Source organism: Pseudochaenichthys georgianus, chromosome 6 (assembly GCF_902827115.2).
Source record: "Pseudochaenichthys georgianus chromosome 6, fPseGeo1.2, whole genome shotgun sequence".
Classification (NCBI taxonomy): domain Eukaryota; kingdom Metazoa; phylum Chordata; class Actinopteri; order Perciformes; family Channichthyidae; genus Pseudochaenichthys; species Pseudochaenichthys georgianus.
The window spans coordinates 45,200,194-45,214,531 of NC_047508.1; the positions used below are offsets into that span (position 1 = coordinate 45,200,194).

The following is a 14,338-nucleotide window of genomic DNA, read 5'->3' on the forward strand; positions in this document are numbered from 1 at the left end:
CCATTAAAAACACATGTGTCCATCTCCATTACTGTCACATCATACATGTATTCATGTGATAAAACTGCTTCCATGCTGCTTATTTTGCTATTAGAGTCAAATTACATTTAAAGAAGGCTAAATGTTTTTAAATGCCACTTTAATATTCCTCTGTGTTGTGTTCAGGTGTCTTTCTGACACATTCAAAGACGTTGTCCTCGTGTGCACAGTAGCTACAGTGTAGACATGGTAATGCAAACTCAAGACCCAGGCTCCTCCCACAATGCAACATGAATATATATAGAACATAAAACAATTAAATAAAATACAAATATTGAAAGAAATAACAGAATAGAAATAAAATAGTGCATACAACGGACTTTCATATTTTTCTGTATACTTTTATTGAGCATAATGTTTAATTACATTCAAGATTATTTTCAACATGACACCAAACATGTACTTGCTCCACAAATAATTAAATGAACTAATACCAACAAGAAATCAATCAATCAATCAATCAATCAATCAATCAATCAATCAATCAATCAATCAATCAAACACACACACACACACACACACACACACACACACACACACACACACACACACACACACACACACACACACACACACACACACACACACACACACACACACACACACACACACACACACACACACACACACACACACACACACACACACACACACACACACACACACACACACACACACCAAAACCTTATAAACAACATTATGGCACACTTCCTATGAACTATCTCGACTGTGAAGAGGTATGTTCAGCTCATCGGAGAACAGCTCATGGTGTTCTTAATTATATTATTTGGTGCCTTTTTACTTTCTTTTCTTCTCATGTATCATTTCAATCTCAATTCTTCACTTTCTTCTTACACATTACATTTCAGCATAAAGCATTCCCACTTCTTCAGGAATTGCATTCTCTAGTTCAATATGTTTTTCTTCTATGATATTACAGTTTCAAAGGCAGGTAATAGAGTTTTTAGAATTCATCAGATTTGTTCAAACTGTGTAGTCGAATGGGTTTGCTGATGAAGCAGCAATGAAAACATTTACAGAAGAATATGCATTGATCTCAATCTGATAACAGTGTATTCAAACCCATCCCAGAAAACACATTACATTACATTACATTGCATTTAGCTGACGCTTTTATCCAAAGCGACTTACAATAAGTACATTCGACCAGGAAGACACAACCTTGAAGAAAACAGAATCATATAAGAACATCAGGTTTCAAAGAGCCAATCGTTTCAAGTGCTACTCAACTGGCTTTAGATAAGCCAGTCCTTTATTAGTATATAAGTGCTCTGTTAGCAGTTCTTTGTTAGTCATTCTATCGCTCGAAGTGGAATCGAAAGAGATGAGTTTTCAGTCTGCGCCGGAAGGTGTGTAAGCTTTCTGCGGTCCTGATACCAATAGGGAGCTCATTCCACCATTTTGGAGCAAGGATAGCAAACCCACGTGTTTTTGCTGATGGGAACTTGGGTCCCCCTCGCAGCGAGGGTGCAGCGAGCCGTTTGGCTGATGCAGAGCGTAGAGCACGTGCTGGGGTGTACGGTTTAACCATGTCCTGGATGTAGGAAGGGCCAGATCCATTCGCAGCATGGTACGCAAGTACCAGTGTCTTGAAGTGGATTCTAGCAGTTACCGGAAGCCAGTGGAGGGAGCGGAGGAGCGGCGTGGTGTGGTAAAATTTTGGAAGGTTGAAGACCAGACGAGCCGCTGCATTCTGGATGAGCTGCAGAGGTCGGATGGCACATGCAGGTAGACCAGCCAGGAGGGAGTTGCATACATTTATAACATTACATGATATTGAACCTGATTTCAAATCAAATGGTTGTTCTACTCAGTGTGATTGACAGGAGAGATGATCAGAGGGGCAGAGTTTTCACCACCATAGTTGTTACAAGGACTAAAGAATGGGTAGAGTTTCTCTTTGAAGCAGCAGCCAGTGAAGGAGTAGATCAGAGCTGCAGCATCAACATCATAAAAGGAGACCAGACCCTCCTCATAATCCACAAACACCCCCACCTTCTGAGGCTGAGACTTCAGAGAGAGACGGACTGGAGGACCAGCAAGAGCTTTGTACTCATTTTCATTCCTCAACACTATCAGCCAGTAATCTTTCTGAGGAGACAGTGAGATGTTTCCCTTCCTGTTGATCGACTCTCTGGCCACTCCTAACTCCCACTCAGTCTTTCCTTTAACCTGAACCTCGTGATAAAATCTTCCTGAAGAGAAACTCTGCTTTGCTAAGACACAGGGAGAAGTATCAAATCTCTCTGGATTGTTTGGGAGATTCTTCCTCACATCACCATGTTTCACTTGTTTTCCATCAGGAGACAGGATGAGTCTGGGTTGTGCTGTATCAGGATCAAGAGTCACCTCCACCTCAGACTGCTGGACCCTCTTCAGCTCCACCTCAGACTGCTGGACCCTCTTCAGCTCGAGCAGCTTCTTCATCTGTTTCCTGAGCGTCATCCCCAGCCGAGTCAAAGCTCTCCTCACAGTCCCCTCATATGAAGGTGGACGGACCCTGACTTCTGTCCAGTTCTTGGTGGGTGGAGCAGCGTTCAGGGACGTGAAGCTTTGGAGGAGGTGGAGCTGGTCTTCAGAGCGTGAGAGCTGCTCCACCTCAGAGCTCCTCTTCTTCAGCTCAGAGACTTCCTGTTCCAGCTCTTTGATGAAGCCTTCAGCCTGTTCCTCTGTCTCTCTCTGCTTCTCTTTGATGGTGTCCATGAGCTCGGCCTGGCTTCTCTCAACAGACTCCTTCAGAGCGGTGAAGACCTGAACACCATCTGCTATCTCTCTGTCTGCTCCTTCCTTACTGAGCTCCACTGAGTGATTCATCTCCTGGATCTTCTGTCGTCTCTTCTGGATCATCTGCTGAGTTTCAGCCTCTGTCTTCCCCAGCTCAGCCTTCTTTCCTTCATATCCTTCTTTCAGAGGAACAACATCATGTGTCTTGTGGTCTAAAACAGTGCAGAGCATGCAGACACACACCTGGTCGGTCTGACAGAACAGCTCCAGCAGTTTATCGTGCTTCACACACATCCTGCCTTCCAGGTTCTCCACAGGGTCGATCAGCTGATGTTTCTTCAGGCCTGCTCTTGTCAGGTGAGGCTCCAGGTGAGTCTCACAGTAGGACTCCAGACACACCAGGCAGGACTTCAGGGCCTTCAGTCTGGTTCCAGTGCAGGCGTCACAGGGAACTTCTCCTGGTTTGACAACGTGTTGCTCTGAGCTGCTGCTGCTGGCTTTCTGTTGAGCTGACCGTCTGAACTGAGCAGCCATCTCAGAGATGAACGTGTTGACCAGCATTTCAGGCCTTTTGTGGAATAACTTTTTACAGTTGGGACACTGATAGGGGACTTTAGTGTCCCAGTGTTGAGAGATGCAGGCTTTACAGAAGTTGTGTCCACATGGTGTGCTGACTGGATCAGTGAACACATCCAGACAGATGGAGCACAGAAACTGATCTTCAGTCAGCAGACAGCTTGCAGCAGACATGTCTTCACTCTGAGGACTAAACGTGTGAAGAAACACAACTTAATTACACATTGTCTATTTGAGTTCTATTACGAACGCGAAAATGTTATCAAGCCCAACTTTTCAGGAAATTTGCACAAGTTATGTTATTAGCATGAATTAGAATGAATCAGCATTCTCTACCAAGGGGTTAAAGATGGCTCAAATGTGCAGTTCAGATGGTGTATTTCTATGAGGAAAATGACAACATAGACCAAACAACCAAAAACATTTAATTTTTTTTGTTTGCAAGAATTCGATTTTTGGAGTCAAAAAAGTGATTTTCTAATATTATAAATAAAATCCGGAAAATCATAGCAGCATTTAGTTTAAACTCTAAAAAACACAATGTGTAAGCTCTATTAGTTTTGGGGGATTTTGCCATTGTTGAACAGAGGAGTGAAACCTCCTTGCTGAGCATCACTGAAGTTCATAGTTAACAGTAAACGTTATGTGCGGCTGAGAAAGAAGGGTTCAAGCTCAAGGCTGCTCACCACAGTGTGTCACAATTATATAAGAAGAAAAATGTAAATGTCATGCTTTTTATAAGTAATTCCAAAAACTTGAAGCATAACGGATACCTTGCTTTGGACAGTCCAGAACAAATCTAATACTTAGATACAACTTTGTTTAATACAGTCATTTATAAAGATGTTTTCAAATACAGGAAATATGAAAATAAGTATAAGCTAATGCTAGCTTTGGCTGCATTCTGTCTAACCTTCCTCACCCAGAGTTTACGTTGTATTTTCGGTTGTTGCTAATTTCTTAACTGACACATTTCTATAGTATAATATTCTTTATATGGTGTAGATAACCCAATTTGTCTTATTTGAGACTGAAGGGGGTGTTGTATTGTTTTTGTCGCAGTTTATATATCTTATAATGTAATTTAGGTGAACTTCCTGTTTCATTTGTATGCTTTTATTTTGAAGGCGAGTTAACGCGGCTGACAGGAAGTGGTTGTAGCTTTGGAAACAACGTGACGGAGAAAGTAATATCTTCTATGTAACGGCGGAGAAAGAGAAGAATGGACTGTATGTGTTTAAATGTTAGCACCCCCAAAAGAGGCTCAAGCTCTCAAGTTGGGTCTGGAGTTACAAATACATTCTAATTCATCAGTAAAGTAAAGCCTACGACCATTATTCGGAGGGAAATGCTACATATGGTAAAATGGATGTAATACAGTCAGATTCAGATTTTAATCCAACTGTGACTAAATATGTATTGAGTGATGTGTCTGTAGTGCACTCACCAGTGTTTGCAGAGTCCTGCTGTGTTGAAAAAAGATACTGAGTCGAGTGTTTCTTCAGAGAAACAGACGCTGCTGCTCTGCTGTCGCTCAGACAATCTCCAGCTTTCATTTCTGGGAAATGGAAACTCTTCTCTTACCGTGTGGTGGTCCCACCTCTCAGTGGCAGTTTGCCAAGAGGGAGTGGAGGAAGAACTGTTGAGGCTTGTTATTTAACTTTGTGGCGATGCATTTTACAACTGATCCAAGAGGCTTTCAAATAGTGTATATATATATATATATATAATATGTAATAGTGTACAAGTAGGAATATTTTCTCAATGCATTTCCTCCTTCCACTTTATTTCACAACAGTTTTACAGGCTGTGTGTTATGATCCCTGTTTAAGAGCAGCTGGTGAAACACTTCCTCCTCCTTGAACACACTGATAAGGGTTTTTATTGGAGAGAACTGACACGTGATTGTTGACTCACATTCAGGTCAGTTGTATTCTTTGATATGTAGTTAAATTAAATATATATTTATGTTGCAATATATCAAAATGTATCCTAGGAACTTTAATATAATAATAATAACAATATTAATGATGTGTTCCTGTCCCCAAACATCTGGAAAGGATCCGTTTCCGGGGCCAGAGACGGGACGAGTTCCTGGATCTGATTCTCCCAACACCTCCGACACAGAGAGCAACGAGGAGGTCGTGAGCAGACCTCGAGTCTCCGGCAGAGAGTCGGAGCAGCAGAGTGACTCTCAGGTACACTAACGCACTAGAGAGAAACTCCAGGGGATTTTAGCCTTTGCAGACCATTTACATGCACTAATACTCTATAACACTACAGGAGAGGGAAAACCTACCAAAACGCAAAATAGGTCCTCTTTAAAGATCTCCGATTATAATATTTTTAGGCATATATTATAGGTATAGTTATATATAAAAATTTATAAAAATCATGTCTATGAAGTGTTCTAAACACCAAACAGATCACCCCTTCTATCCTCATCCGAAAATATATCTGAATCCAAGAAAAAAAGAAAATTGGAGAAAAAAAGTTTTAGAATTGGAGACAAAATACACATCCGGGCTGGTCCCTTTCGATTCCAGTTTTGGATAGTCTGCCGTGGTTTCGTTCCATTTCAAAGAGCTGTTTGACGTTCGGCGTAACCTTGGCGCACTGCCACTACACATGCCACAACATCCAATCCCAGAGCTTGAAGATCATTCACGGGGACTGTAGTCCCAAATGATAGCTGGGGATTATGGGTAGTGTAGTGTTTTAGGCCATCCTAAAGTCCGAAATATTTTTCGATTTCATATCGCATTAACACCATATCCCTACATGCATTGTGGCAAAAACATCCAATTAGCGAGCTTAAACCATAGCTGAGGATCTTGGGTAATCAGTTCAGTGGCTGTGTATTGCAATGATGCTCGAAATGTCCCTTATAGGCCTACGTCTGTTTCCGGTTATTTTTATTTTGAAATTCAGTTCCTGACAGACGCCAAAAAAGCCAGAGATTATGGAATTAAACAAATAAATAAAAACAAGGATAATTGTGTGTTATTGGTGAGTAAATAATTTTATTAGAAAAGAATAACAAATTAGAAGGAAAAAAAAGATTAAAAAAAATACAGATTTCAGTATTTTGAGACTGAGCCCCATTGCTTTTCCTCACAGAAGGCAAAAGAAGTCCGACATTATACGATGTAAAATAAAAACAATAATCGTGGCTTGATATTGAGTAAGAACATGTTTTTATGAACCACACCGCTTCCGGTCTTCCACGACCCGACCGGACAAAAAGACAATAACATACTACCAATAGAAATACATTGCTTTAAAAATCGTCACAAAAAGGGGGAAATCGTGTTGGTGAACGCGAAATCAATCAATCGATTAAATGTCGTGACTATAACACGAAATACCTTGAGACTAGGTTGAATATCGTGAGGTAGAAATATACAAATGGAAATAGTCAAGTACATTTCTTTAAGCTACTTTACTTAAATTGAGAACTAGTGAAAACTGTACTTCAGATCAAACATTTGTAAAAAGACAAAAATTGTTAAAAAAAAAATCCATTGGCTCTTTGTCGACTTTATTCAAACTATACAAGCAGTGTGCAGAGGTGGAGAACATAAAGTTAACATCACACAGACAGCTGAGATGTAACATCTTCATTTCCCTCGTTTGTTAAACCACTGCAGCCTAATGTTTAATGACCAGATATTGTTGATTCTCGCAGTAACTGTCAATACATTCTGTACCAATATACAGTAATTAAAGCATGAATCTACCCTTTTAAAACGTATCAGAGGCACCATCATTTCTCCCTCAATTTAAAATGATTAAAACAAAAAACATGTATCTTCTGTTGAAGATAACCTTTTGCTCCTTCACAGTCCTTTGATTCAGGAAGACGGGTTGCTTCCACACTTGTTTTGCGCTCACACATTCGACAAACCCCCCACCAAGCACTCACCACTTCCCTCTGAAACTCACTCATCCACCCTTTCTTAAAGCGCATCAAAATACCTCTATCCCCCACACTTATTTAACACATCCCGAAAACACCTTCCATATACCCTCGCCCCTGAAGCCCTACTATATATATCCACACTATCAAACACTCCTTTCATGCTCCCCATATCCTTAACTGTTATCGTGGTGTCATCAGCACACGGATACACCCAGCTTTCCTTTCCCCCGTACCTCCACTCCCTCCACATCCTCATTCTGCTGCAGCAGGCCCGCCAGTGGCTCCGCTGACAACGCATACAGCATCGCCGAGAGAGGGCCTCCATGCCGGACTGACCTCTCTAGCCTAAACACATTAGTTAAAATCCCATTCACCTTTACACAACTACCCGCTCTACCATAAACTCTCCTGATCCATCCCACTAGCCTCCTCCCAAGCCCCGCCTTCTCTCACACCTTAAACAAATACCCACGATTCACCCTATCAAAAGCTTTATTCAAATCTAAACTTACAACCACCCCACCTTTACCTCCCTTCAGATAACTTATCACATGCCTTATACTACTGATTGAGTCACTAATATCCCTGCCCGGTATGCTACATGCCTGCGCGCTCCCCACTACTGTACCTATCACCCTCTTGATCCTATTAGCCAACACCCTTGCTAACATTTTGTAATCACTATGTAACATACTCAGTGGCCTATAATTCTACCCTTTTTAAACAAAATACTGATCACCCCCGTTGGTAGCCGGCAATTCAGCCCTCTCTTCTAAACGTTTGTATAGCTCCAGAAGTAGAGGCACCATGTTTCTTTTTTTCCAGCCCCAAAAAGGAACCCGTACGTTTCTCCCCTTCCACTAAATATCTAGCCCTCCTCCGAGCTATTGCTCCCACACACCTCGTCCTCTCTCTCACCCAACTCATCCCTCAACCCATGATATTCTCCTACATCTCTCCCCGTCTCTACCTCAACCTTCTTTGCCTCTTTATCCAACTCTTTTCTCCCTCTCTTATTTCTCACACTACTATACTTAATGCTATAGATCAATCCTAGTCTGTTTTAAAACCCCTCAACCACCTGCTTCCTAGAAAAACCCGTCCATACACATCTCTCTCCCTCCATACATCCTTCATTCCGTTATCCCTCATTACCTTTTGTAACACACCCCGTGAAGAATCACTTTTAAAACACATCTATTCTCCCACACCACACATTGAAATCACCAACAACCATACAGTTTCCCCACACTTTCCAAACCCTCAAAAAACATCCCCCTCCCCTTTTCCTCATTCGGCGCATATACATTGATTAGCTTAGACACGTCCCCCATATACTCAAACACCAATCATTCCACATCATCATCAACTTTCCTGACATTCTCTACCACCCGTTGTAATTTAAATCGCCCCCCCCCCCCAGCATTCACACCCCCGTCATTTACAAACACATCACCCATCCACCCCTTCTTAACATCCTCGACACACCTTCCCAATGTGTCTCCTGAAAACAGATAATGTCCGTGGCACACAAAGGAATAGCTCGCTCCCTTCTGTCCTTCTTCTTAAGCCCATGTCCATTACATGAAGCAAAAGATGTTGATTACGAAGAGGAAGAGAGAAATTAAATTCTCCATTCTTTCCCCCGTGTCTGGACCTGCCCGCTTGCATCTTGCGTTTTCCTCCCCATCGCCTCTCTTCCTCTGGCTCGTCCCCTCGCCGTCACACAGGAACCTCTCAGAGCCTCCTCTCCCATCCCGTCCTCACTCTCCTTCATATCCACTTTATCGTCTGCAGACTTTCTGTTGCACTTTTCCATGATATTCAATGTATTGAGATGCACCTGTATGAGTTCAAGTACAGGTTTAGCAAGGCAGTGAGAGATGCTAAACGACTACTCTGAGAAACACCAGTTCTCAGCTAACGACTCTGCGGACAGGTCACAAACTATAAGGCTAAGGCCTCACACTCCGTGAACGACGACGCCTTGCTAAGCCGCAGTGAAACTATGTTTTAGATCAGCTACAGTACTAACTCACATGTTGTCCTGAAACTCTTCGGGGCATCTGGAAAAAGGGTGTGATTGACAGTCTATTGAGCCAACAGAAAAACAAAGGGGGCGGGACTTAGCAAAATGATAGGCAAGCGTTTAAGGAATGGAAAAAGGCTGCAAAGTTAATTAAGTGTTAATCGTGGTTAGATTTAAAATTCTAATACTCTACAGTTTCTCTGAATATGTGTTTCCTGTTACCTGCAGACATCCAGCAGCTGGTGGTGGTTAAAGAAGAGGTTCCCCCTGAGCAGCAGGAGTGGAGCGCCAGTCTGGACCAGGGGGACGCAGAGCCCCCCCCCCCCCACACATTAAGCAGGAACAGGAGGAACTCAGGAGCAATCAGGAGGGAGAGCAGCTTCAAGGGTTGGAGGAGGCTGATGTCACCAAATCCACTTTCACTCCTGTCCCTGTGAAGAGTGAAGATGATGAAGAGAAACCTCAGTCCTCTCAGCTTCATCAAAGACAAACTGAACACCTGGAAACAGAAGCTGATGGAGAGGACTGTGGAGGACCAGAACCAGCCAGGAACTCAGATCCAGACAGACATTTACAACCTGAGACTGAGGACAACACTGAAGACTCTTCTGAACCTGGGACTGAAGACAGGGCTGATTGGAAGGAGACCAGAGAACCAGGTTCAAACTCTCAGAGCAATAAGCAAGACCCTGTCAGTGATTCAAGACCTAGAGAGAAACCATTCAGCTGCTCAGTCTGTGAGAAAAATCTTTTAAACACGGAGGACATTTAAGGCGAGACACTGGTGAATAGGGTAATTTGTTTAACTTAAAGGTATCAGCTAGAGATTTCTCCAGTTAATTACTTGCATGAAGACAATTGTTTTTTGTATTACAAGTTTTCTGAAATAGCATGTTTAAATATGCAAATGTGCCATCATCTCATTAAATATGCGCATATTTTAATACATTTCCAGAACACAAATCTGAACATTAGATAAAGCCAGGTTAAAAATTCTTATTTCATTTTGTAGTCATATTAGAATTAGGGCTGTCAAACTATTACAATTTTTAATCAGATTAATCACAACTTAAAAATTAATTAATCACCATTCCAACTATGTCAAAAATAGGCCATTTAACATACAGAATCTATGTTTCTGCGTGTCAAAATGAAAGACAACCCACACACCTATCAATCATCAAACCGTGGGGTCTTAATTCATTACGTGTTGATTTCTATCAACGGGGGAGTACTTCAGGAAAGTCGACAGAGGGGGGGGGGGGCGGCTAGTGGAGTACTTCGTGACCACAGATTGTGAACGTTGTGATCAGCTGTTTTAGCGCAGTTCTCCAGTGAAGGGGGGGGGGGCACAATGCCGTTGTACAGACCGACGTTAACAGCAGCCCTGTCTGTGCACACGGAGACCGACTCTGTCGTCCGGTGATCTAACCGCCTTCTGGAAAAGCTTCACAAGTACGTCGGTACGCAAATGTGCTTTGTGACACAAGTGACGGTACGCATTTCAGATTACGCACATAACCTGCGTACCAGTTATGTGCACCAGCACCCCTGTACTACAGCAAAAGTATTCTCCGTCGGGACTTCCTGCAACAACACCACGCCGTTATCAAAGATGTTCTATTGAGAAGACGATCACTACGTGACAAAAGTTTTCAAAACCGTGGCTACTGAAATCAATCTTACTAACTGCTGTCTGTGCAATTTACTCCGCGCGAGTTGGCAGACTTTATTTTGCTTACTTTAACATAATCTGTCATGGCGGGGTTAAGCCATTTCTTGGTATGGGTGTAGCCTACCCCAGCCATACCCTGGCGCTGCCACTGGTGGCACGTATGGGGCGGGCCATTCGGCACATGCGTTAAATATTTTAACACAATTCATTCAAAAAATTAATTACCGCCGTTAACGCGATAATTTTTACAGCACTAATTAGAATCTAAAGTTTTTGGATTTTGGATCTCTTTTTATCACTCCATAAATCAGAAAATACTGTAACAGCCCTAAAATATCAATTTTCGCCATGTTTTTAGGTATAAAATGTTATAAACAAACCCTTCTGTAAAAACCTTCATAATATTAATAGTAATAGAACTGGAAGGTTTGGTGTAAGTGCTACTGAAGTGGACATTTCTCACTCAGAATATGAGTAAAAACTCGATTTGAGAAAACAACCTTTAAAGATTGCAGGGAGGCGCTAGCTAAACCCTCCTGTTCTTTGGATGACAGCTTGCGCATCGAGGCACTCCGTGAAGGTATTTCATAGACAGGGTCATTTGTTTTTTGTATAATCTTGCTTCGTGCAAGTGACAATTGTTGTCGTCTTCTCTGTGAATGTTTTTTTTGCTGTTCTTTTGCCATTTTGAGATTTAAATTTCTAGCGGAAAGCTAACCAGGAAGTGTTTTAGTACACCACGTGACGCTTCTGAACGAATCACGTTGTCAGAAATTGACACCAGCCAATGAGATTTAGTTTTTTGGTTTAAGACCCCTTTGTACTTTCACGATTGGTTGCTGATACAAAGGAAATGACCATATTTGGGTCCGATGAGATTGTGCAGGAGAGACGGAGCTTTCCAACGATACCTCTGATGACATGGTGCACACAGCGGTCGCGGTACTTTATGTTACGTCAGATGCTAACTTTTGGTGAATTTAGGAGAAATCTACAGAAGCAAATAGACAAACTATAGTAAAAATAAACATCTAAATGTGTATTTTGTAGGTTTTCCTTCCAAAAGCCTGAAAGAAAACATGTTATGGAATCAAAATAGCACAAAATCTCAAAATTGACCAGTGCATGAAAAACAATGTTTTTGCCTGCCGTGTCTCGCCTTAAAGTTGGGGTAGGTATTTTTGGAAATACACAGCCGGAAAAAATCTGCCACTTCCTTACAGAGCCCCTCCTCCAACACACACGAACGTGCACATGACCAATGAGGGCACGAGATAAGTTTGTGCACAGATGGAAGGCTGACTATTTTAGCCGGGCCACATTTGGACTATGTGACTGTTGCCAGCATCCATAGTATATAAAGAACGGTGATCTACTTATTTATGAGCGACTAAAAGGCCTTAGGCCTATTACAGCCGTATCCTATTGATTGAAATAATTGGTCGTGCTTTTTACGGTGCTACGGCTTCCACAGATGAATTTTATGTATTTATTGTAAAAGCATTTAATATATTCACTGCCATCGGGATGTTAAGAGCATTCCATGGAATATAACAAAAAGTGTTTCTGAAATAAATGACATGGACCACATGAGAATCCACACAGGAGAGAAACCATTCAGCTGCAGTATTTGTGACAAAAGACTCACCTGGAGTCGTTCGGTCAAGACATAAGTGTGTTGGTCGTCAGTCCTCACAGCTTCATTAAACTCAGACTGGAACCCAGCCAGCAGCTCAGCTGAACACCTGGAAACAGGAGCTGGTGGAGAGGACAGTGGAGGACCAGAACCAGCGACATTTATAACCTGAGACTGAGCACAGCCCTGGAGACTCTTCTGAACCTGGGACTGAAGACTCTTCTGAACCTGACAAATCTGCATGTGCAACAAAAAAATAGGACAATTAGTTAGTCCCACGACAATTCACATGAGAAAAATCTGTCTGCATGTATAAACTCAGTTTGACAAAAAATGTTGTGACTTTAAAGGTCCCATGTCATGCTTTTCTGGCTATGACCAGTCTCCTTGTGTTGTGATGCTTCTTCTGCATGTGAACGGTCTGCAGAGTCACAAACCCTCAAAGTACACCCTGTAGCGAGTAAAACTCTAACACAGAAAAGACCTGTCTATGCTGCCCCAGAACGCCTCGTTGGAGATTTCTCTTTTTCCATTTTCTTCTTCCTGAGTATAGTGTCGTAACCATGCCCAGGTCCAAATGGACCAATCCGTGGAGCTCCTCACACACTCACTCAGCCTTATCTTTTCTCAGCCGCGGCTCCGTGGACCTCCACTCACAGTTCAGGCTGAGTTCCGCGGTGTCTCGCTGTCTAGCAGACCCCACGCAGCAACCAGGAAACAACACCAGTAACCCAGCTCACACTGTCCGCTCCTCGAGCCTCACAGGGCGGAGCAGCGAGCCCCGCAACGTCCCCCTAACACGGCCCCCAGACCCCACGCAGCATTCTCATCTGTTTGTCATTACTGGTGTCACTTCCTGGTTGCTAACAGACGCCATTGTAACACATAATCACTGATGTTCAGCTGTAACGGTGGTGGACTCATCAGAACAGAGTGGGCGAGCCAACATTTCGCCAACAGGCAACTATTTTCATAAAGAATATATATATTTTTCAAAGTCAACTTTATTGTCAATCTTACTCAGTTTGTGTTTATAGACAGAGAGATCAAAAAGACGTTTAAATAAAATAATACAATTTACAGATATGTATAAAATATATATATCCGATATACACCATCATGTATAATGATGGTGTATGATGTAGAAGGAAGTGTGGTAGATAACAAGTAAATATAGAGTTACATACAGATCCATGTTACAGCAAAAGATGGAATAACTAAGAAGCACGCAGTATAATAATAATTACATGCAACAATGAAATAACTGCTCAGCGTCTCCACCACAATCCCAATCTGCTGTGTCCTGTTTTCCTCCCCTCTGCATAACACCCATCACACATACGGAACACAGCGCAGAGTCCGAGGGTGTTAAGAGTATGTTTATTTAAATGGGCTCCTCTCTACTGGCCAACACTGGGAGCATATGCTGGGTGTAGAAGTTCTCCAGGAGGAGGAGATTTCCATGCCATGCAGGGTCTTTGGGGATGAGGATGATGATCGCCTCCTTCTGGTCCACACAACAAAGTAGCAGAGACTCCGGTCTGTGATGTGATGGACTGGTGCCAGTATGGGTGATATATGACCCACCCTCCTCACGGAGACAGAAGGATGGTAACTGGACTGCCTCCGCGATGGTCATGTTCATGTCACCAAAATCCTTGAATCTACACACAGCAAATAAACTCAAATGACACAACGAGATGTAAAAGGAGATCA

At 42.5% G+C, this 14,338-nt stretch overlaps 1 protein-coding gene and 2 long non-coding RNA genes across 4 annotated transcripts in view; 1 reads left to right on the forward strand and 2 right to left on the reverse strand.

Annotated features, from left to right (window-relative positions):
* The window catches only part of LOC117448352 (E3 ubiquitin-protein ligase TRIM21-like), a 28,762-nt gene extending 23,576 nt beyond the window's left edge, over positions 1-5,186 (reverse strand). Inside the window, exons 1-2 of one of the 2 annotated variants that reach the window (XM_034085628.2) lie at positions 4,808-5,186; positions 657-3,550 (exon numbers count right to left, since the gene is read on the reverse strand). In XM_034085628.2, coding sequence (XP_033941519.1) covers positions 1,867-3,534 — 1,668 coding nt within the window. In that variant the 5' untranslated portion in view covers positions 3,535-3,550; positions 4,808-5,186 and the 3' untranslated portion in view covers positions 657-1,866. Of the gene's footprint in view, positions 1-656; positions 3,551-4,807 lie in introns of those variants that run through there. The other variant, XR_011643324.1, reaches the window with a different exon arrangement.
* A 6-nt stretch (positions 5,187-5,192) lies between these two features.
* LOC117448389 (uncharacterized) lies at positions 5,193-9,624 on the forward strand. Its single transcript, XR_004552327.1, has 3 exons — positions 5,193-5,283; positions 5,421-5,558; positions 9,540-9,624. It is a non-coding gene; the product is annotated as an uncharacterized lncRNA (long non-coding RNA).
* On the reverse strand, positions 8,988-13,317 carry LOC139433928 (uncharacterized). Its single transcript, XR_011643325.1, has 4 exons — positions 12,635-13,317; positions 9,534-9,742; positions 9,322-9,373; positions 8,988-9,125 (listed from the first exon to the last, which is right to left on the reverse strand). It is a non-coding gene; the product is annotated as an uncharacterized lncRNA (long non-coding RNA).
* Between the last annotated feature and the right edge of the window lie 1,021 nt (positions 13,318-14,338).